This window comes from Triticum aestivum, chromosome 4B (assembly GCF_018294505.1).
Source record: "Triticum aestivum cultivar Chinese Spring chromosome 4B, IWGSC CS RefSeq v2.1, whole genome shotgun sequence".
NCBI lineage: Eukaryota > Viridiplantae > Streptophyta > Magnoliopsida > Poales > Poaceae > Triticum > Triticum aestivum.
The window spans coordinates 386,006,509-386,026,133 of record NC_057804.1 but is presented as its reverse complement, the minus strand read 5'-3'; the positions used below and the strand labels follow the sequence as shown (position 1 = coordinate 386,026,133).

Genomic DNA, 19,625 nt, shown 5'->3' with positions numbered 1-19,625 from the left:
AAGTGTAAGCAGCGGGGACATATGAGAAAGGATTTTCCGGAACTCAATGGTGGGACAAGTGCTAATGTGGCAACTCATCGTGATGACTCAGACAACAGTAGTGATCTCCTCATAGTATCAACAGGCGGTCAACCAAAAGTGAAGCGTGGATGTTGGATTCAGCTTGCTCTTTTCATGCGACACCCAACAGGTGGTTCTCTTCGTACAAGTCTGGTGAGTTTGGTTTAGCCTATGTGGGCGATGACACGGGTTATCGTGTTGCTGGAGTATGTGACATCAAAATTAAGATGTTTGACGGAGTTGAGCGGATGCGTCAGGGAGCCAGGCATGTGCTAAGGAGGAATCTAATTTCGCTTGGAGTTCTTCATGATGGTGGTATGGTATTTCATTGTGATCGGGATAGGAATACCATGAGAATCATGGAAGATGAGGTGACCTGATGATTGGAGGGAGGACGGCTTCACATTGTTACAAGTTGCAAGGAAGCACTATTGCTGGTGGAGTCACGGAGACTGGAGTTGCGGGAGTAACAACGGGGTTCCACGGTGACGGCGGGTCTGGGGCAGACTCGTCGAGTAGCTCTCAGTAAGCTATAAAGAAGACAACACAAGTCCGGAGTACATGGAAGTTTGACGCATGGACAAATTCAAGGTGATGGAGAATATTCGCCAAGGTGAAGTTTATTATGTTTGTGTCGAATATTGTGTACAAGTTGGGTTACGTTTGGACTTGGTGTTGTACTGTGGGTAGGATACGTGTAGTGTCGGAGTCGGACACGTTGTACCCTTGACCTCTTATATATGAGGAGGCACCCCACGTTCTAGCCTATGACGACTAGATAGCGACAGGCACGCTAGGGGGTGGCCGGTGTTGCGGTATCTCGGGGAGGAGCGCCCGTAGTAATTGCCCCGGAGAGTAGGCGAGTTCGCTGAACCTCGTTAACAAATCTCGGTGTCATCATTGTGCTGTGATTGCTTGTTCCTCGGTGGATCGATCGTGTACCTCGAATTTATTCTAACACAATCTAGCATCAGAGAAGCACAAGTATCGAACACTATACCCCTCATTAGTATGGTGGTCCTATGACTCAAGATCAATGTTGAGGGTATCGCTTATCATCAGCGTCCCAGTTAGCCGGGATTAGAGATTAATCGGAAACCGGCTGTCGATTTTGTCGGCCGACTATTAGTCGACCTTTTTTTGTAAATCCGAGGTTCCCAACACTAGAATATGTTATATTTAACACCAAAATAATATTGTACAGATGTGTTACCTTGATTCCTAGTCTTTGAATCCTCTTATAGTGACAAATAAAGTAAGACAATAGTACATATTGCAAAACAAGGTCCAGAAAACACAAATAAACATAGTTTTTGCAAACATAATGGTAGGAATATGCCTGATTTATTGGTAGATTCCTAATAAATCGCTTGTCACAGTGATAAATCGGCCCAAACAATAAACGATGAAGATAAGGCATAATCTTATCGGTCACTCCATGAGTAGTGATAAATTCGGACGATAAATCACTGAATCAGAAGATTTTTTGAACAGTGTTTAAGATATAGGAGAACAATGAAAGAAAACAGTGTTTAAGATATAGGAGAACAATGAAAGAAAATGCTACGTCTTTTCTCCGTCTTCAACATTCTCGGCTCCAATCAATTTCTTCGGACAAGCACCTAACCAATTGCTTTGCGTCAATAATTTTTGGGGGTCACTTTTTTCACGCACAATCTTCGATGATAATCCTCGCTGCCTTGCAGGAGATTTTCTTCGAAGTTTGTTCCAAACTCCTCATGACTCAGGGACTTTATCACTTCGTGTGCACTAGCGAACACATTAGTCCCACACTATTTATGACAACAATCTCCAAAACACAAGGAGGCAAATTATTGCACCAATAGACGGTTCCAGCATTCCGCACTGCCGGTTGCAGCTCCGGTAGTAGTTGGTCCCGACAAAAAGTCTATGGTTGGAGCTTCGCCTGTGACGGTTCTAGCATCCCACATCGTCGGTCCAACTTCGGCAGTAACCGGTCCTAGCATGTCATGACATCATTCCTAGCATATCAAGACACCGCTTCCAGCATCTCACAAGGCCGTCCCAACATCTTGAATTGTCGGTCGCAGCCCCGCACCTCTCCGGTTACAGCATCGATGCATGGTCGTGGTCGCTTCATGCACCGACGGACGATGCTACAAGCATCTCGTGAGGTCAGCCGCAACCCCACACCTCAGTGGTGGCAGCATTGGGTGGTCGCAGCCACTACAGCAAGGTCACTCTTCCGTCTTTGTCGGAGGGCATGGCATTGCTAGTAGTAGCGCAACCAACATCTCATAGCTTGGTGAGCCACCATCATCATAGCAAACAATGGTTTGCCGCCTGAACTAGCATCGCCCCTCCTCCCGCCCTTTATCGCGTCATGGATGGAATGGATCCCCCTATGACCTATGCGTGCAGGCTTCTCCTTGCATCCTCGATGCCTCCATACATAGCATCGTTAGTGGCCATCACGTCGGGTGTGTGGTGGGAACCTCTCACAACATTGGTCGCGCGTGCGGATTTGGAGCAAACGGTGGCCGCTGGTGGAAAGAAGAAGAGCAGAATGGGGAATTGGGGAATGCGACCACGGAGTGGTGGGCGAAGAGATGAAGGCAAAAAGAGGGGAAAGGGGAATATGCGAAGGGCCCACTGTGACGCATACCATGCGCATGCGCGACCGACGCGTCGCGAGTAAGCCTATTAGAATTGATTAAAAAAAGAATCTATTGTTCAACCTCAATTGCTCAATGCCCATCTTCATTTTCGGAGTTGCTTTGGTATAAAGGATTTTATATGAAGTTTATAGGATTGGAATTCTTAGGAGTTCTTCCTGTGTTGATTGAATCCTATATGAATTTTCCCTAAGGACTCCTTTGCATTATATTTTATAGAAATTTTAGCATCCACTCAAACCTCTTTAAATAATCCTTCGTATTTTCTGTGATGCAATCAAACAAACTAAAATCCCACAGAACTAAGATAAGCATGACATTCCAATTCTATGTTTTTCCTATTCCCGTGTTTTTAGAATCATGCGAATCAAAGAGACCATCAGTCTTGAAGGTTTGTTTTTTGAAGGTGCTTGAGCTTTGCTCAGTTGCCAACCCTGAATCCCTGATTACAATAGATTTTTTTTTGCGAGGACCATTACAAATAGACTTTCATAAGTTGTTTCTGAGTAACCTAAGTTTTTTCGGGGTATTAAATTATTTGCTCCACTTTATTAGGGGTTTAATGATTTGACCCAAAGTTGTCTCAATGGCGGGTGCAAACAAATGGGGAAGTAAAGTGTGGGTGCGAGGCCTAAACTCTATCGTCGCTCTCACAACTTGGGCTATCTGGAAACACCAAAGGCAGCCATTTTCGATGGTGCCCGACCATCCACGGACGACCTTGTGCAGCTAATCAAGGACGACGCGCGCTAGTGGGCTAAGGCTGGCGATCGAGGATTAGATAGAATCATCCCTGTAGCCTCACCATGATGTATTGAGGCTGAGCATCCTCCTCCGCTGCTCGCTCTGCACTCTCTCGGACGCCATTGTGTGTACGCCCGCGAGAGCTGCACCGTGTACTCTTTCTCTCCATCTATCAATGAAATGATACGCTACTCAGCATGAAAAAAGAAGGTGTGGGTTAAAATGCTATGTCATGACTTCTTTCTTGCTTCCTTCTACCGAACGTCCTCGCGTCAAGAAACTTGCCATCGAAAACATTTGATTTGCCACGTGACGTTTGGGCGCTGCAGATTCCTAAAAAGAAGGGAAAAAAAAGGTGGGGAGGAGATGCCTCTCGAAAAAAAGGAAAAAGAACGGGAGGGGGTGGCGTGCAGCCGTGCAGGACAATGAAAAAAAAACAATGGATAAAGAAACGAAATATTGACACACATTTGTTGTTGCAAAAAGTTTGACGGCATTTTAAATAAAGGAATGAATAAACTGGGGGTGTGGTGACGACGTGGGAAGAACAGCTGCTAACACTGAGCACCGGCCACCTTATCACGCATGACTAATCCGCCCAACCGGGAAAGTTAACCATGGGCGCCAACAGGATTGTCGGCATTTCTTTTCTGTTGCTTTTTCCCAGTTCTAGCCTCCCAGGCTCCCAGCAGAGACATTTCGAGCTACTGCCCAATCTAATTTACTCTGACCAACGGTGGTCCGTCTTCGTCCGCCCAAGAGACTTCCTAAACAAATACTAGTATTGAGTTCCAGCTAGAAGCACATCAATTTGCTGAAGAAAAAGCAGAGCAGCTCAAGAAAGTTTCAATCTTCTCGTCTCTGTCTTAGTTAATGGATGAAGAAGCTATGACGAAATACTCCCTACTTTTTATTGGCGACCAGACCTGCCGGCTTGCACCACTTAGAGATTTAGTTTATTTTGACTCGAAAAAGTGGGGTCAGTTCTTAACAAAGACCAATCAACGAATAACAAGTGCTACCTTCCACATAAGTAACGACTGAGCTAAGAAATGTGCCCTGGTTCGTACAATCATTTTCCACGAGATATTATGCAGCTTGGCGCTATTCTCTAACCAAAACTTTGCAGTCTAGTGTTTGGCCCTAGTGCCGGCGGCTCACAACCCAGTGTTAATTTACTTCCACAAAGTTTTACTAGGACTAGCAAGCATTACTATACTCGGACGGGATATTTCAAGTTCTTTTACTAAAGGTCGATGCTTGTATCTTGTTTCAATCTTTCTCAAAGCAATTCAGCGTCTTTTTTTTTTGCGAGGAAACTTTCTATCTACTCATCATGCCATGGCAGTACAAAGGGCATAAAAATAATAAAGATTACATCCATGTCCGTAGGAGACCTAGCGAAGACTACAAGTACGGACACGAGTCAAGGATGCGCCACCATCATCATCCCTACCTCACCGAAGCCGGGCCAAGCTTGTTGTACTAAACCGTCGGCGTACATATTAATTTCCCCTATCTCTAAAAGATAACAAGATGACCACTTCATCCCATGCATTACCATGGAATAGTAATATTTCTTATATACATAGGCGAGACTAGATTGAATTTTAGATGTATATCATCTGCTGTCTTGTTGATTATACGAGATCAAAATTAAAGAAATGATAGATGATCTCCATTAACTTATTTATCTCAACATGCAATCATCTATGGGAAAAGGTTCATCATATCATGCAGCTATGCTTGAAAAAGTCTACCTCAACATGCAACTATGCATGCAATATTATGCTACATATATTATGTACTTATGTATAATAAATATTTTACAACCTCACAATAATTAAACACATTAAATCATATGTACTTTCAGTTATTGTTTTTATATTATTTATCCAAATATTCATGTCTCATACAACAAAATCTCATTGAAATATATCAATCGACTACCACCACAATGTCCGGTACAACCATTTGGGTGGTGTGGGGGGATGACACAACAATGTGTAGTCAAATATCTCCCTTTGACTGTTGGTACATAAAAAAGATCACTTTGACTGATCAAAATGAAAAGGTATATTCTAGAATTGAGACATTTCTAAATTGTTTTCACAGACCAATACACTAAAGACGTCAAAGTTGGGTTTCAAAGACTATATCCATGTGCCGCAACATATATATTCTTGGGAGGAGTAGGTTTTAGTGCCTAACCATTTACTGTATATACCACTCCATATTTTTCCCGGCAAAAAAAAAACTACTAGTACGTATATTTCCATGTTTTTGGGTTAGTTACTCTGTATATTATTTAACAACGAGTCTATGTCGCTCGCTGATATTTGCAGGTCTGAACGTCGACGCGCCGCACTTGCACACTTTTTATATCTCTTGGCTCTGGATTGTTAATCGTGTAGTTCATTGTGGCCACACTTGTAGGCTTATTTTATCTGTTTTCTCATGAGGACTGTGACGCCCTATTTTAGTCGGTAACCAACTCAATTAGCTGGACATTTACTATATTGCATAAATAAAAATAGTGTGCAAAGTCAATGAATAAGCCAAGATCTGGATGGCATGCATCCCCCTTTTCCCCCTCTCTGCTGGATGGCCAATCAGAAGGCGTTACCTGTCCTACTTCTAGAAGAAGCCAATTAAAAAAGAGGCTACGTGTCCCCGCCTCATAGTGTTTGTAAATTACTACAGGGGGAGGAAATGGGTTAAAAGGTCAGAGCTTTGGCTAAGCAGGTCTTAATTATAGTAACATGCTGGTAGAATAAACAATGTGATCTTTTCTTCCCGCGAGGAATAAAGTATGTGATCTGGTAACACTTGGTTTCCTTCTCTCTGAATTCTTTGACCTTGCAGCATTTGTGAGCTGTCTTGGAGTACATGGTCAAGTATCAACGCCTCGTTTTTTTTTTGTTATCATTTCATTTTAGAGAAGAAAAGAAAAACAAAAAAATAGTAGTAGTAGTAGGTCATGGTTGCCATTCTGGCTGGAAACAATAACATGGACATGGTACTGTGCCTGGCTTGCCAGTCAACATTTCACAAGAGAATACTATTTCAGAGCTCTCAGAAACATAGGAGTTATTTCTATAGAGGAGAGCGGCAAGAGATGCTTTTACTGGTTGGGAAGACCCGAACCGACGCATCGACTAGCCAGAGCGGCATCCTGATGCAGAGCAGAGGGCCATTTGCATTTGCAGCATAACATAATGCTGGGGGTGACCGGGCATCCATCCAGTTGCAGTTGGGAGAAGGAGAAAACCTCACGGATGATCTCATGTTTGGGGGGGGGTCCTAATTTAGGGGGAGAGCTTTAGAGATTCCTTCCCGCCTCAAGTTGGCTGTGCGGCATGTGCAGGTCTTATAAAAAAAAACCACGCAAGCCGTGGATGTGCGTTAGGTATCAGCTCAGCTTAGCTAGCTAGTCTCCCCTCCCAAGCAACGAGACGATTCCCGGCCTCCGCGAGCCAAGAAGAATCCGGCCAGGCCCGGCGACTAGTTTAATCGCCGGGCGCTACCAAACTTCCATTTTGGACAAGATTTGAACCGGTCCGGCCGAATACAATATACAACGATATAGCCGGGCGAGTCCCGATCAACGGAGGGGCGAAGGGAGGATTATTATTGTTAGACCCAGTTGCGAGATCGATGACAGTGCTTGGCGCCATAAAAAAAGGCCCGGAACACATCACCCGAGGCCACTTGCAGGGCTTTCCCTGAAGAAGGTGCGGAGAAATTTCTCGGGGCCCCGTCGGTGCGGGGGAGCACGTGATAGCGATACGCTCTGCTCCTCTGGGACTGGGACTTGGGAGCCGGGTAGGGAGGGAGGGAAGGAGGACAAGATTATCTTTGCATCTCTCCCTCGCCGGTCTCAGTTTATGAGGGGGAGCGGGAGTTTTATAATCCATACGCTGCATCAGGGACTCAATTATAGAGGTCTTGACGTTAAGCTAAAAGGGGCGCCCTGGTCTAGTACGCTTCTGATTAAGGCTAGCTCCTCATACCTTTCTTTTCCTTTCTTCTTCCTCCTCCTTCGTCTTCCTCTCCTCTCCTCTCCTCTGCGCTTCCTTTCTTGCTCTGGGACTGGGCAACAATGTCCCCCGTGCCAAGCCCGCATCAATCACAACTTCTAGGCCATGAATCAAGGTCAGTTTTCTGCTTCTTTTTATCTTTCTTTTCTATATATGTGTGCGGTCAGTTCAATCCGAGTAACCTCTCTTGATTTGTTTCTTCTGAAATGAAACAAACAAAACTTGCAGGAAAGAGAAGCGCATGAGGAAGGTGGATACCTTTGCGCCGCACAACGACGGCCACCAATGGAGGAAGTACGGCGAGAAGAAGATTAACAACTGCAACTTTCCCAGGTTCGCAGCCCACCTTTGGTCTCATCCTCATCCTCATTTGGTGATCTGCATCTGCATAGGTTCCCAAAAAACCATTAGTAGTATCTAGCATCCGTCTTTTCGTGGCATATCACAAATCTTTCAGCCCCCTCTCTCTGATAGGGAGGGCTTTTCATTCTTCACATCCAAATCTACCATAGGGATGCATAGTGTAACAAACTTACCAAGATATGAAGAAGCCATTTACTCACAGATTCGTCTTCTTCTTTCTATCCTGCCACAGGTACTACTACAGATGCACCTACAAAGACAACATGAATTGCCCGGCCACCAAGCAGATTCAGCAGAAAGATCACAGCGACCCCCCATTGTACCAAGTCACATACTACAACGAGCATTCATGCAACAGCGCCTTCCTTGCCCTCACCCCTACAGAGTTCCAGCTGCAGACCGCATCTGGGAAGGCAGTCTCCATCTGCTTTGATTCATCCGGGGCTCAGGAGCCCGGAGCCAATGCCAGCTCGCCATCTTCGAGTGCGGCGCCACGCGGCACGCCTTCCGAGAGCAAGAACAAGCCCCTTGCGCTGCGTTCAGAGGCGCTTTCTTCCTGGGCCCCTGGCGTTGTGGAGCAAAAGACAGCCTGTGCTGATCTCCAGTCCTGCAGCACCGAGTGCCAAGATGCATACATTTCCGAAGACATAGATGCAGGGAGATTCGGTTCTATCAGATTCTTCCATTTTTTGTAAATGGATCAGTGGAAGGCAATTGATCTTACCTCAAAGAACTAATATGATACACATGTTTTTTCCCATCTACACGCATGCTAGAGCACCAGATACTTGCATGTGGGATGTAGCCAAGATTTTCTTAGTTCAATTGAAATGAAATACCACTGCTAATTCAGAAGGCAGACTTCATTTCTGCAAACTCTCATGTTATTTCTGTTGAGACACTGCAGCATCTTGTACCTTCAAAAGCAATGAATACATTCCTTACCCTATTATTATGCTACATACTAGTACACAATAAGAATGGATTAGACGATTAGGGTAGGAACACACACACGGTGACAGAGGGCGGAGCTCTCAAATCATCATAGTATAAATATATGCAGCACGGTCATAAACAAGTTACCAAACATCTTGGTGATATGAAGCACAACATAGAAAAGACCACGAGTATATGAACATGAAAGATGGGCAGCAATCTTATTCCAAACCATATTTTGTACATTGGCCATCAATAGCAGGATGCCAATGCAATAAGCAAAATCCAGTTCAGGGATGCCAATGCAATAAGCAAAATCCAGTGTAATATCATTTTATTTGTGCATGGCGTAACAACATACCAGCTTTACCATCTCAGCGAAAAATCAATATTATGCAATATTTCAGGAGACCTCTTTGCCTGATGAAGTTGGAGGAACGAAAATAGATTATATTCCACAGTTGGAGAGGTCATTGGTGCAAATTTACACATGAATTACATTCTTAAAGACCTCTTTGCCTTCAAGCATCCTGCAGCAGCCAGGGCTTGTCCAAATGGACCTGATCATGAAGAGAGAACAAAACAAGGACAAGACATCAAATCAGACAAAAGGTCTGCATGCTCAATAATAGAGGAAAATTTCAGTATCAACATTTGGTAGCTCCATATAACACCCACATCATCTGTTAACAACGTAGTACTATATCCACAGAATTTGCCATCTCCGGTCAAAAGAATACCAAGCAGAGACAAATAGGCTTGTTCAGGTTTTCACTGTTGGCCTATACCATATGAAGATTACCTTTGTTTCCGCTTATCTGAAACAAGCAAAACCTGACGATTTCTCCAATGTTGTTACCATGGCAAGGTGTTCTCCCAGTCCCATATATTTCAACAAGCTGATATATATCCACACATAATTATTATCTTCATGAAGCAGGATGCTGTTTAAAGCAACACCAAGAAGACACCACACTAATAGGATGGTTCAGATGTTAGCTCTTGCCAACAGCATGGGAAGCACCTTCATTTGAGACCAACATTATCAGAGGAAATTTTTGATACCCAAAAGTTTATAACAGGGTGTCGAGGCAAAATCCCAGTATACAAAAGTACAAAGAGCAAAATACATATATCAGTGTTGCCCAGTTGCAGCTGAGCTAATCATGTTTGCACACTCTGAATCATCCTTGACTTTAACATCACCGAACCGGAAGGTTGCCGCCAAGCTCTGCACGAGCTGATCATGGATCACCTCGTCAGGAGGGAGTTCCACTGCCGCCTCCCGCCGCAGCGACGTGACCTCCTTGTCAGCAATGCCGCAGGGCACGATGTGCTTGAAGTACCCCAAATCAGGGTCGATGTTGAACGCCAGGCCATGGCAGGTAAAACCTGACGAGATCCTGACCCCGATGGTCCCAATCTTCCTGTCCCCGACCCACACGCCGGTCTCGCAGGCGCCCCCCGGCCGCGCCTTGACGCCGTACAGAGAGGCCACCTCGATCATGGCGGACTCGAGCCCCTCGACATACCTCCGCGCGCCTAGCCCAATGTCCCGCAGCGAGAGGATGGGGTAGAGCACGGCCTGGCGCGGCCCGTGGAAGGTGACGTCACCGCCCCGCTCCGTGCGGTAGAGCTCGGCGCCGATGCCCGCGAGGCTTGACTCCGGCACGAGCAGGTTGTGGTCGGTGCGCCGCTTGCCGAGGGTGTAGGTAGGCGGATGCTGCAGCGAGAGCACGAGGTCCGGGACCCTGCCGGCTCTCCGGTCGGCGACGAGCCTCTCCTGGAGCCTGAGGGCGTCGCCGTACTTGACCACCCCGAGCTTCCACGCCTCGAGAACCCTCCTCGCGGCACCACCACCCATCTCCGCCGCTGGTGGGTGAGACCCGGCGGCTTTGTTGCCCAGTCAGAAGACGACGAAGTACATGGGCTCTCAGGGCCCGGCCCACGGCCTAAATAAAGAGAGAAGGAACGGAAAAATAAGGAGAAACCTAGACGTCCGCACTCGAGCAGTTCGTTCGCCGCATCTCCGGTGCGCCGTCTTCCTGCGCTCGCTCGCTGACCCTTCCAATGTCCGCTACGGCGTTTATGGAGCTGGCGCTCGACCAGGTATGGCTCAAATCCTGCTTGTCGTACGAGTAGAACATGCGTGCCAGTATTTCTGAACTGTGGCTGCGTTGTCCTCGACGCCGGAGCGGCCAGTCTAGCGCGGCGGCGTTGTCGAGTTCCTGCTGTGGTGGGCATGTGGCGTCGGGCTTGTTCGTTCCCACGGATTGCGAGTGCGGTGGTCGGCGTGTTCCCCTGATTCAAGTGTTTTTTCTTCTCCCTATAGGAGCCTGATTTACTGAAATTATTTCATCGGCTCTCTGAAACTAGTTTTGTAGAGTAGCTTCATACTCAGATCATCCTGCACATGCTTAATTTAGATGGTTCAACAACCAGTACGTGTGATTGAGTGTAATCCGGGTTAATCGGACCCGGTACAGGCCAATGAGTGTAGCAGCAAAACGTTAAGGCCTTCTTAAGAAAGCTACCGAGCAGAGTTGCTGGCATTATCTCAGGCTAGTTAGCTGCAGGGAGAAGAAAAACCATTTGATGTGGTGGCTTCGAATCTGGCGCTGAACCTTGGAAAGCGTGCCTGGTGCGGCCGTGGCTTCTCCCTTGCCCAGGTGCGTGGGAAGGCCTTGGCATGCGGGTGCTCTACCAGTGAGGCCGAGGCAGTGGATGCCGGGGCACCATCCCTGAAAAGCGACACAGTGGCGCCCTAGAGGGGTGAGGTTTTGGCTTTGTGCTATGTGGGTGGCGGCATTGTTGGCTCAGTTGGTGCACCTCTTTCGAGTCGTCTTGCATGGTACTCGGGACGGGTTTGGATTCCCTTGTAAGTGCGGTCATCGAGGTAGGAGTGACCCAGATACACCCCTCACATAGTGGCACAGCTTTTTGGTGGTCGTCAGAGCCCCCGCCTCTTGGCAGGTTGTCTTTCGTGCTTCTTTGAAACCTTCCAGGAATCTTGCGACCTTCATTTGTGTGGTTCATGCCAGATCTGGTCTGCTTGATGAGGGTGTAGTGTGTCTACGGCGTGACAGTGACATCTTTTGACAGAGTTGTATCTTCTACCTGTCATCAATTGTTCTTAGGTTTGTGGGTGTTTTGGGTTCATTGTGTTGTCTATGAGCGTGGAGCTTTGGGCCTAGTTTAGCTAGGCGGGTTGATCCAATTGTATCGTTTCCGACAGGTTTCCATCATAAACTGGTCGGTTTTTTCCTACTTCATTATTGAAGGGAGAGCTCCTGCTGGTTGCTTTTTTTTTGTAGGCCAAGTTTGCGCTGGACAACCTCGAGGTTCCTGTAGGGTATGCTCTGGTTTCCCTTGAATATAGTTCACAGTTCACTCGGTGGAAGGTAAATTTGTAGTTCCTAATGTGCTAATTGTATTGTTTCATCCCTGTCAAGATAGATGTGTGATTGTGGAGGACGGGAAGGTTATTGCCTCTGGTAGCAACAGGACCAATGCCACCCGGAATGTATGCTATTCTCCTTTGTGCTTTGAGACATTTTTGTGTTTTTTCCTCTGAAATAAATTACTTCAATTGTAAGGCTACGAGACATGCTGAGATGGAAGCAATCGATATCCTTCTCCAGGAGTGGCAGAGTATTGGCCTTGACCAGACACTGGTCGCGGATAAGTTTGCAGGATGTGACCTCTATGTCACGTGCGAGCCATGCATAATGTGTGCATCAGCATTGTCGATACTAGGTCTGTGATTGTTCTATTTCTGCTGTTAGCCCCGTCTTGATTATTCTATTTCTCCTGTTGAAACTATATTAGCCAGTAAGAATTTATGATATTTTTGGTAGGAATCAGGGAAGTATACTTTGGGTGTCCGAATGATAAATTCGGGGGATGTGGATCAGTCATGTCACTGCATGAGAGCCTTTCGTCGGATGACTTGACAGGGTGAGGGGATATCAGCGGCAAATTGAAAGCTCTCTGCTCATGTGAACAAACCTTCTTATACTTTGAATGTTAATAATGCCTTTCTACCAGTAGTTAAATATTCTATGATGTGTCATGACAAAGTTGGGCTTGCATAATCTTTCTGTTTGCATTGAATGCCATACATGCTTATTGAGTTCTCATGCATTCTTCTAATTCCAAATTATGTTAGTTATTTAGGTTACTCACAAATTGTGCAACTAATATGCTCATGCGTTTCTTTTGCTAGGAGCCAAGATACCAGATCAAGAGGTTTTAAATGTACTGGTGGGATAATGGCGGAAGAGGCAGTCGCTCTTTTTAGAAATTTCTATGAACAAGGAAACCCGAATGGTTTGTTCTTTTACATTCACATTTCACATATTATTCCACAGTTCCTGGCATGGTTGCTTTAATTCAGTTCTTACTTCCGTGTTAAAATGTTGTTTAAAGTTCGAACTGTACCGGTTCTGTTTATATGAGTTGGGGTCTCGTAGAAGTTAGCACTAGGGATCCGGTCAGTGTACTTCCATATTCTATTAGAATCTGAACCACAAATGTAAGCATCAAAGAAACTTCTGCCATGTCCTTTAATGTTATATATGATGACGACGGCTTTCTCATGCATTTCAGCACCGAAGCCTCACAGACCTGTCCGAGTGGATCAGCAGTGACTGGTTTGTTAGTCGTGCTGACGAGGAAGATCTCAGGTATTCCGATTTAAACAATGGATGGCAAGCTGCTTTAGGTTTGTCCGGTGATTTAGAGTTGAGCATTGCTGTGTTGAATTGTACGTATCTGTGTACTTCCTCCGTTTCTAAATATAAGCCCTTTTAGCGATTCCAATATGGACTACATACGGATGTATATAGACGTATTTTAGAGTGTAGATTCACTCATTTGCTCTGTATGTAGTCCTTATTGGAATCTCTAAAAGGGCTTATATTTAGGAACGAAGGGAGTAGTTTGCTATATGGGCTTGCTGTTGTTCTTTTGCTGATCTAAACTACTACTGTACATCATTTGTTTTTGAGGCTGCTGTTGTTCTTTTGCAGATCTACATCCTACAGGTCAGGCGATTCAAGAAGATTCTCTCCACTATTGATTAGCTTGTGTTAACACTGAATACAGCCTTACTCAGTTGCAGCTATCTATCATCTAGACATTTGGTTTCTCCTTTATGGGAAAATAAAAGAGAAACCAAATGTGTTACGCAAATTGTTATATATTACTATTGCTCTTAAATGCAATTCAATTGATAGTTTGATCATTGCAGCACATTTCCTGTTCCCTACCTTGCTACTAATTGAGTCTCTTGCAATTTGTTTGACTGAAATGTGAAATAGAGAAGTTGGCTTTGAATATAACTTGCACTTTGGCAGTACATTTCCATGTTATTAACACAACATCATTTGATGCTTCCATTATTTGGCTCCTGACCACTGGGCTGCCTCTTGCTGTGGTGACCCGGTCAGATGCCTCGCCTGCCTCTGGGCACCGCGAATGGGACCGTACATCCCACCAGCAGAGCTCCTAGTCACTGTGCACGCGCCCCTCTGGACCGGCCATGCCCTTCCATGGAGACACTCGGGGGCTGCCCTTGTTGAACGCCCAAGCTCCAGTAAAGGTTGTGCCCAGCTGCCCTTGTTGAACGCCCAAGCTCCAGTAAAGGTTGTGCCCAGCTGCCCTTGTTGAACGCCCAAGCTCCAGTAAAGGTTGTGCTGGGCACGACAGTTGCAAGGTCTCCAGACACTCTGTGTTCATCGCTTGGTGCTGAGCTGCAAGGCATGTTGGAGACGGCTCTCCTCCCTCTGCGCATGCTAGAGGACTATTTGTGCTCGTGGTTGGCATGTGCTACCATCCTATTGGAGTTTGCGGATGTGTCCGATGGTGAGAGAAGGTTGAGCACAGGCTCCCAGGGACCTTGCTCATCAGACAGCGTCGTTGATGGCCCATTGCCGGCGATGCAGGCGCCACTGGTGGCAGAAGATGGGTATCAAGGTGTTGTGGGCAACTTCCACTGTGTTCGGTTGAGGTCATAAGAGTTGGTTGAAGCTATGGAGCCCAAGTTGGTCTCCATTGGCAAGGTGGCTGCTGAGTTCAACCTTGCTACTTCTGGTTCTGATGATGTGTTGGCTGTTAAAAAGGGTGCCACATTGACGACATGGGACGATGCCATTGTTCATGCCCCCTCTAAGCTGATCAAAGGTCTGCTTGTCATGCCTTCGATCACCCAAGGTTTGAGCCGCCTTGTCAATGAGAGTAAAGTCAAGAATGTCAACCAGGGGATTAATGTCGCCTTGGGCAATGTGACAACCTTGCAAGATGTTAGTCTCAAGGATGTGTTTCTTGCTCTGGTGTTTTTTCTTTATTTTGGGAGTAGTCGGCTTGAGATTTGTGTTGTGTGATGCGCGGTGGTGAGCGTCTTCTGGGTGTTTGCCGTGTTGCTGGCGAGAGCGGGCGTGGCCATGGGTGCCTTCTGATGTCAAGCGGATTCTTGTTTGTATCGGTTTTCGCTTAGTTTTTTATAATTAACTGGGCAACCATCTTCTTCTTAATCAATGAAAAAGGCAAAGCTTTTGGCTCGCTTAAACAGAAGTGACAAATATTCTTCTGCAAAATATAATGCAATTCGTTATGTAATTCTGCCCCATCTAATTTAATTTTTGTTTATCTAGTTATGACTGTGACTTGCATAATATTTGGTTTAGAAATTAGTTGTTGTTAGCACTACCTAGAAGTGTTGTTGTCTAAGGCCCTTCCCAGTGCTCCACGGTGTACATGTGCTAAGAGTGCTACATAGGCAAAAAATGATGTGGCAAAACAATTAAAGAGGAGAGAGAGCATTATAGTGACCCCAAGAAGAACCAATGCTAAGCACGTGGCCCTATGCAAAAGGACTACCAACCAATACAAGGAGTTTTGTCACTAAACAATTAAATAAAGGTAGCTTAGCTACAAAAGCTAAGCACCGATGCATTGGGGACATTAGTTGCTAAGCATTTTAATGCACTTAGCACCTCACTTTAGCACCAATGCATTGGAGGAGGTCTAAGTTGTTTGTCTCTGAGAAAAAGCTATAGGAACTCTGATTGAGAAATGCTAGCGCTACGGATTCACATGGGATTGAATTTACCGACGAGGGTGGCAAATTATGGTTTGATATTTAGGGGAGGAGGAGGGCCCACCCCTAAAAATCAGGGGGAGGATTAGTTGGAGATGGATCCATGATAAATGAAGTTGTCGTGGTATTATTCAATTATTGTCAAAGTTACCACTGTTTTGGTATCAAAGTTACCATGTGGCAAAGTACATGAAGTTTGAAAGCTTCTAGGCGTCTATGATATCATAAAAGGAGTCTGCCAGGTTGATTTATGAGGTGACGTACCATGATATTCATGCCCTCGGGTTGCCTAGACTAAAAGAAACAAGGGCTACAACAAGATGGTATTTGTGGTATGAGTGTAGGAAATTTATTCATGGAGAACAGCCCAAAGTGCTTCCCAAATTAATCTTGCGGTAAGAGGGTTGGCAGCAAATTATGTTATTCAATGCAAGCCTAAGGCAAAGGTTCGAACTGTTGGATGGACGAAGCCATGGGCAGGTTACATGAAGTAAAATGTTGATGCTGGGTTCGATTAGGATTTGCTAGAAGGGACTCTAGGTGCCATCCTCCAGGACCATAACGACAAGTTCATACTTGCAGCAAACGAAAAAGTGGACATCTGCTTCGATTCCTTCACAACAGAGGCGATAGCGGTGGGATTTGGTATGGACCTTGCACGAACTGTTGGTTGTAGCAAGATTAATATTACATCCGATAGTGCGGAGGTCATTTCGGCTTTGCAAGAGGGCATCTCTTGCTCAATAGCCAGTGCCATCTTTGATGATTGTTTCTACATGTCGTTAGATTTTCATCATGTTATTTATGATCACAATAATGGAGAGGGAAATCAGGTAGCTCATGAACTAGCTAGGTTAGCTAGGTTCTCTCCTCCTTATGTCAATGGAGTCACCCCCCTGAGGCGGTGGTATCCATGATTGTAATCGATGCAACAATTCTTATAAATGAATAAAAGAGGAGACAATTACTAAAAAAGTTATCATGTGGCAACTTTGATATTAACACAATGACAACTTCATTACCGACAACTGTTAAGATGGATTTGTTACCACCCCACAATAAGGAAAGTTACTAGGTGACAATTTTAATACCAATATCATCACAATGTTATTAATTACTAGGTGGCAATTTTTAAGATGATTTTTTTGGTCGAAATTTACACATATGCGATCTAGTATCAAACCTCTCGTCGAGACAAAGCCAACGGTGAAGACGGTTAGTAAAATCGAATATGGCGTTTGGGAGTTAAACAATTTTAGAGTTTCCAAAAGGCATTTAGGATATTGATGCCATTTCCTTTTTATGCTTCATGCATGATGCATGCGAGGCGTACACGCCGGAGGCACTAGCCAAGGAGCGTTAGCTCCCATTAACATCCATGAAAAAATGGTTGTTGTATAACCTTAGACACATGTCAATGGTCCAGAAGAAAATACATCTATTAGCGAATGGCATCGGTTCATCACACCATAAACACATGCATGTTCCACTTAGAGAGGATTGAGACCAATTACCTCAAATCCTCTCCAATCCTCTTGGAAGGGGTTTAACCGAACAATACCCTAAGAACATCTCCAGCCGCGCGCCCAACAGGCCCCCTAGGGCGACATTTTTCGCGCCGGCACCAAAAAATCCCCCCAATCACGCCCCCAAAACGCCGAGATCCGCCGGCTCGGCCCGTTTTTGCGCCCGGTGATCCCAGGCCGAACCCAGCGCACTAGGCGGCGCTCAGGGGGTCCGGCAGAAGGGAAAACCACGTATGGGCCACAGTATCAGGCGAAAAGTCAAGACAAACGCCTAGATTCACCTCCCGCCACCTTGCCGATCCCGGCGCAGCCCACCGCCCACCACCCCTAGATAGGCCATTCCCCGCCGGAAAAGAGAGGGGTTTCGCCGCGGCAACCTCTCCACCACCTTCCTAGGCGAGTTTTCCGGTGCTCCGGCCGCGCAGGGTGGGACACCGGCGGACGTGCGCCCACCACGCCCGTCAGGTGTTCGACGATTTGTCTGCTCGGCGATGGACTCGGACGATGAGGAGGCGCTCACGGCGCTACTGGAGCAGGTAGCCGATGTCGACGTCCAGGATGAAGAGCATCTCATGGTCCTCGCCGCCCTGGTTGGCCTGCTCGCGAGCAATGCAAAGCCGCGGCGAGGTGGCTCGGCGTCGAGGCGGCTGAAAGCAAAGGACCGACATCGTCTGGAAGGCTATTGCATGCTCTACTCCGGCTACTTCGCCGACGCTCCACTGCACGACGACAGAGTATTTCGGCGCCGTTATCGGATGAGCCGAAAGCTTTTCCTCATGATTGTGAATTCCATCCGGGAGTTCGACAGCTCCTTCAAGTGCACGAAGGATTGCACCGGCAAACTTGGATTCACCTCAATCCAGGAGTGCACGACAGCTATGAGGATGCTTGCGTATGGAGCTCCCAGTGATTCACTCGACGACTATGGGCGCATGGCCGAGTCCACGACCATTGAGTGTTTCTACAAGTTCTGCAGGTCAGTGGTGGCAGTGTTTGGACTGCAATACTTGCAATCACCCAATGCTGAAGACACTACTCGTATCCTAGCACAAAATGCAGCAAGAGGATTTTCTGGGATGCTTGGAAGCATCGACTGCATGCATTGGAAATGGAAAAACTGCCCATTTGCTTGGCAGGGGATGTACAAAGGCGCCAAAAGCGGTTGCAGTGTGGCCACACAGGACCTTTGGATTTGGCACTCCTTCTTTGGTATGCCAGGAACTCACAATGACATCAATGTGTTGCAGTGCTCCCCTGTCTTTGCCAAGCTTGTTGAAGGTCATTCTCCTCCGGTGAACTTCGAGGTCAATGGGCGGCACTATAACAAGGGATACTACCTAGCAGATGGCATCTATCCGAGATGGTCTACATTTGTGAAGACTATCTCAAACCCTGTGCCAGGAGGCAAGAACTCCCACTTTGCGAAGGTTCAGGAGGCTTGCATGAAGGATGTCGAGCAGGCATTTGGTGTGCTCCAATCTTGATTTGCTGTTGTTCGGTACCCCGCTCAGACCTGGTCGAAAGATCAAATATGGGAGATTATGACTTGCTGTGTCATCTTGCACAACATGATCATTGAGAGCGAGCAGGAAGAGCCAGTGTTTGACATTGAACCATATTACAGGCAGGGTCCTCTTGCCCAAATTGATCACCAACTACCGGCAACCTGGACTGCCTTCCTCAATATGAGTCAGGAGATCCGAGATCCACAGGTGCATCAACAACTGCAGCAGGATCTGGTGGAGCACCTATGGAGGCTCAAGGGCAACGCCTTGCTCGACGTGTGATGAAATATGAGTTTTTATTTGTTGAATTATATAATTTGTATTGAACTATTTGTTGTTGAACTATTTGATTTTTATTGATTTTTTATGATGAACTATGTGTTAAAAAATAATTTCTGTTGAATTTGCGCCAAGCACGGCGAATATGGGCCGATTTGCGCTGATAGCGGGCCGATTTTGCGCCGAAAATGGGCTGAACAGCGGGGAAATTTGCGTCAAGATTAGGCCGATATCGGCGCCTGGGGGGGGGGCGGCTGGAAACCAATCACCCCCAAGCCGATTTTTTGCGCCGGTTCGCCCCCAGGCGGCGGTTTTTCAGGGGAGGGGGGCAACGGCTGGAGATGCTCTAATGATGTGTAACTCCTATGCATGATAGGGCGGACGTGCCCCCTCACGTGTGTTATAAGCTTAGGGGT

The 19,625-nt window shown here is 46.3% G+C and overlaps 2 protein-coding genes and 1 pseudogene across 4 annotated transcripts; 2 read left to right on the top strand and 1 right to left on the bottom strand.

Moving 5' to 3' along the window:
* Positions 1-7,293: 7,293 nt before the first annotated feature.
* LOC100192159 (transcription factor WRKY19) lies at positions 7,294-8,824 on the top strand. Its single transcript, XM_044513996.1, has 3 exons — positions 7,294-7,616; positions 7,730-7,834; positions 8,097-8,824. The coding sequence occupies exons 1-3, from the start codon at positions 7,564-7,566 to the stop codon at positions 8,557-8,559; spliced, it is 621 nt and encodes a 206-aa protein (XP_044369931.1). The 5' UTR covers positions 7,294-7,563; the 3' UTR covers positions 8,560-8,824.
* Positions 8,825-9,842: 1,018 nt separating this feature from the next.
* On the bottom strand, positions 9,843-11,044 carry LOC123092276 (octanoyltransferase LIP2, mitochondrial-like; annotated as a pseudogene). Its single transcript, XR_006444455.1, has 2 exons — positions 10,864-11,044; positions 9,843-10,752 (listed from the first exon to the last, which is right to left on the bottom strand). The product of XR_006444455.1 is annotated as an octanoyltransferase LIP2, mitochondrial-like (transcript).
* Positions 10,646-14,142, top strand: LOC123092275 (tRNA-specific adenosine deaminase TAD2). Of its 2 annotated transcripts, none has more exons than XM_044513995.1 (8): positions 10,646-10,909; positions 12,115-12,152; positions 12,257-12,323; positions 12,442-12,556; positions 12,658-12,757; positions 13,026-13,129; positions 13,409-13,485; positions 13,831-14,142. In XM_044513995.1, exons 1-7 carry the CDS (start codon positions 10,871-10,873, stop codon positions 13,447-13,449), a joined length of 504 nt encoding a protein of 167 aa, XP_044369930.1. In that variant the 5' UTR covers positions 10,646-10,870; the 3' UTR covers positions 13,450-13,485; positions 13,831-14,142. The 2 variants fall into 2 exon arrangements, with proteins under 2 accessions (XP_044369930.1, XP_044369929.1); XM_044513994.1 differs by having other exon boundaries at positions 12,397-12,556; positions 13,831-14,045.
* The last annotated feature ends 5,483 nt before the right edge of the window (positions 14,143-19,625 follow it).

Bases quoted from the DNA above. Each gene is read 5' to 3' on its own strand.
- LOC123092275 (XM_044513994.1), top strand. From the start codon at position 10,871: ATGTCCGCTACGGCGTTTATGGAGCTGGCGCTCGACCAG. The intron at 10,910-12,114 runs GTATGGCTCAAA...TTTTTTTTGTAG, and splicing joins TGGAGCTGGCGCTCGACCAG to GCCAAGTTTGCGCTGGACAA. The intron at 12,324-12,396 runs GTATGCTATTCT...TTCAATTGTAAG, and splicing joins GGACCAATGCCACCCGGAAT to GCTACGAGACATGCTGAGAT.
- LOC100192159 (XM_044513996.1), top strand. From the start codon at position 7,564: ATGTCCCCCGTGCCAAGCCCGCATCAATCACAACTTCTAGGCCATGAA. The intron at 7,617-7,729 runs GTCAGTTTTCTG...CAAAACTTGCAG, and splicing joins CTTCTAGGCCATGAATCAAG to GAAAGAGAAGCGCATGAGGA. The intron at 7,835-8,096 runs GTTCGCAGCCCA...ATCCTGCCACAG, and splicing joins AACAACTGCAACTTTCCCAG to GTACTACTACAGATGCACCT.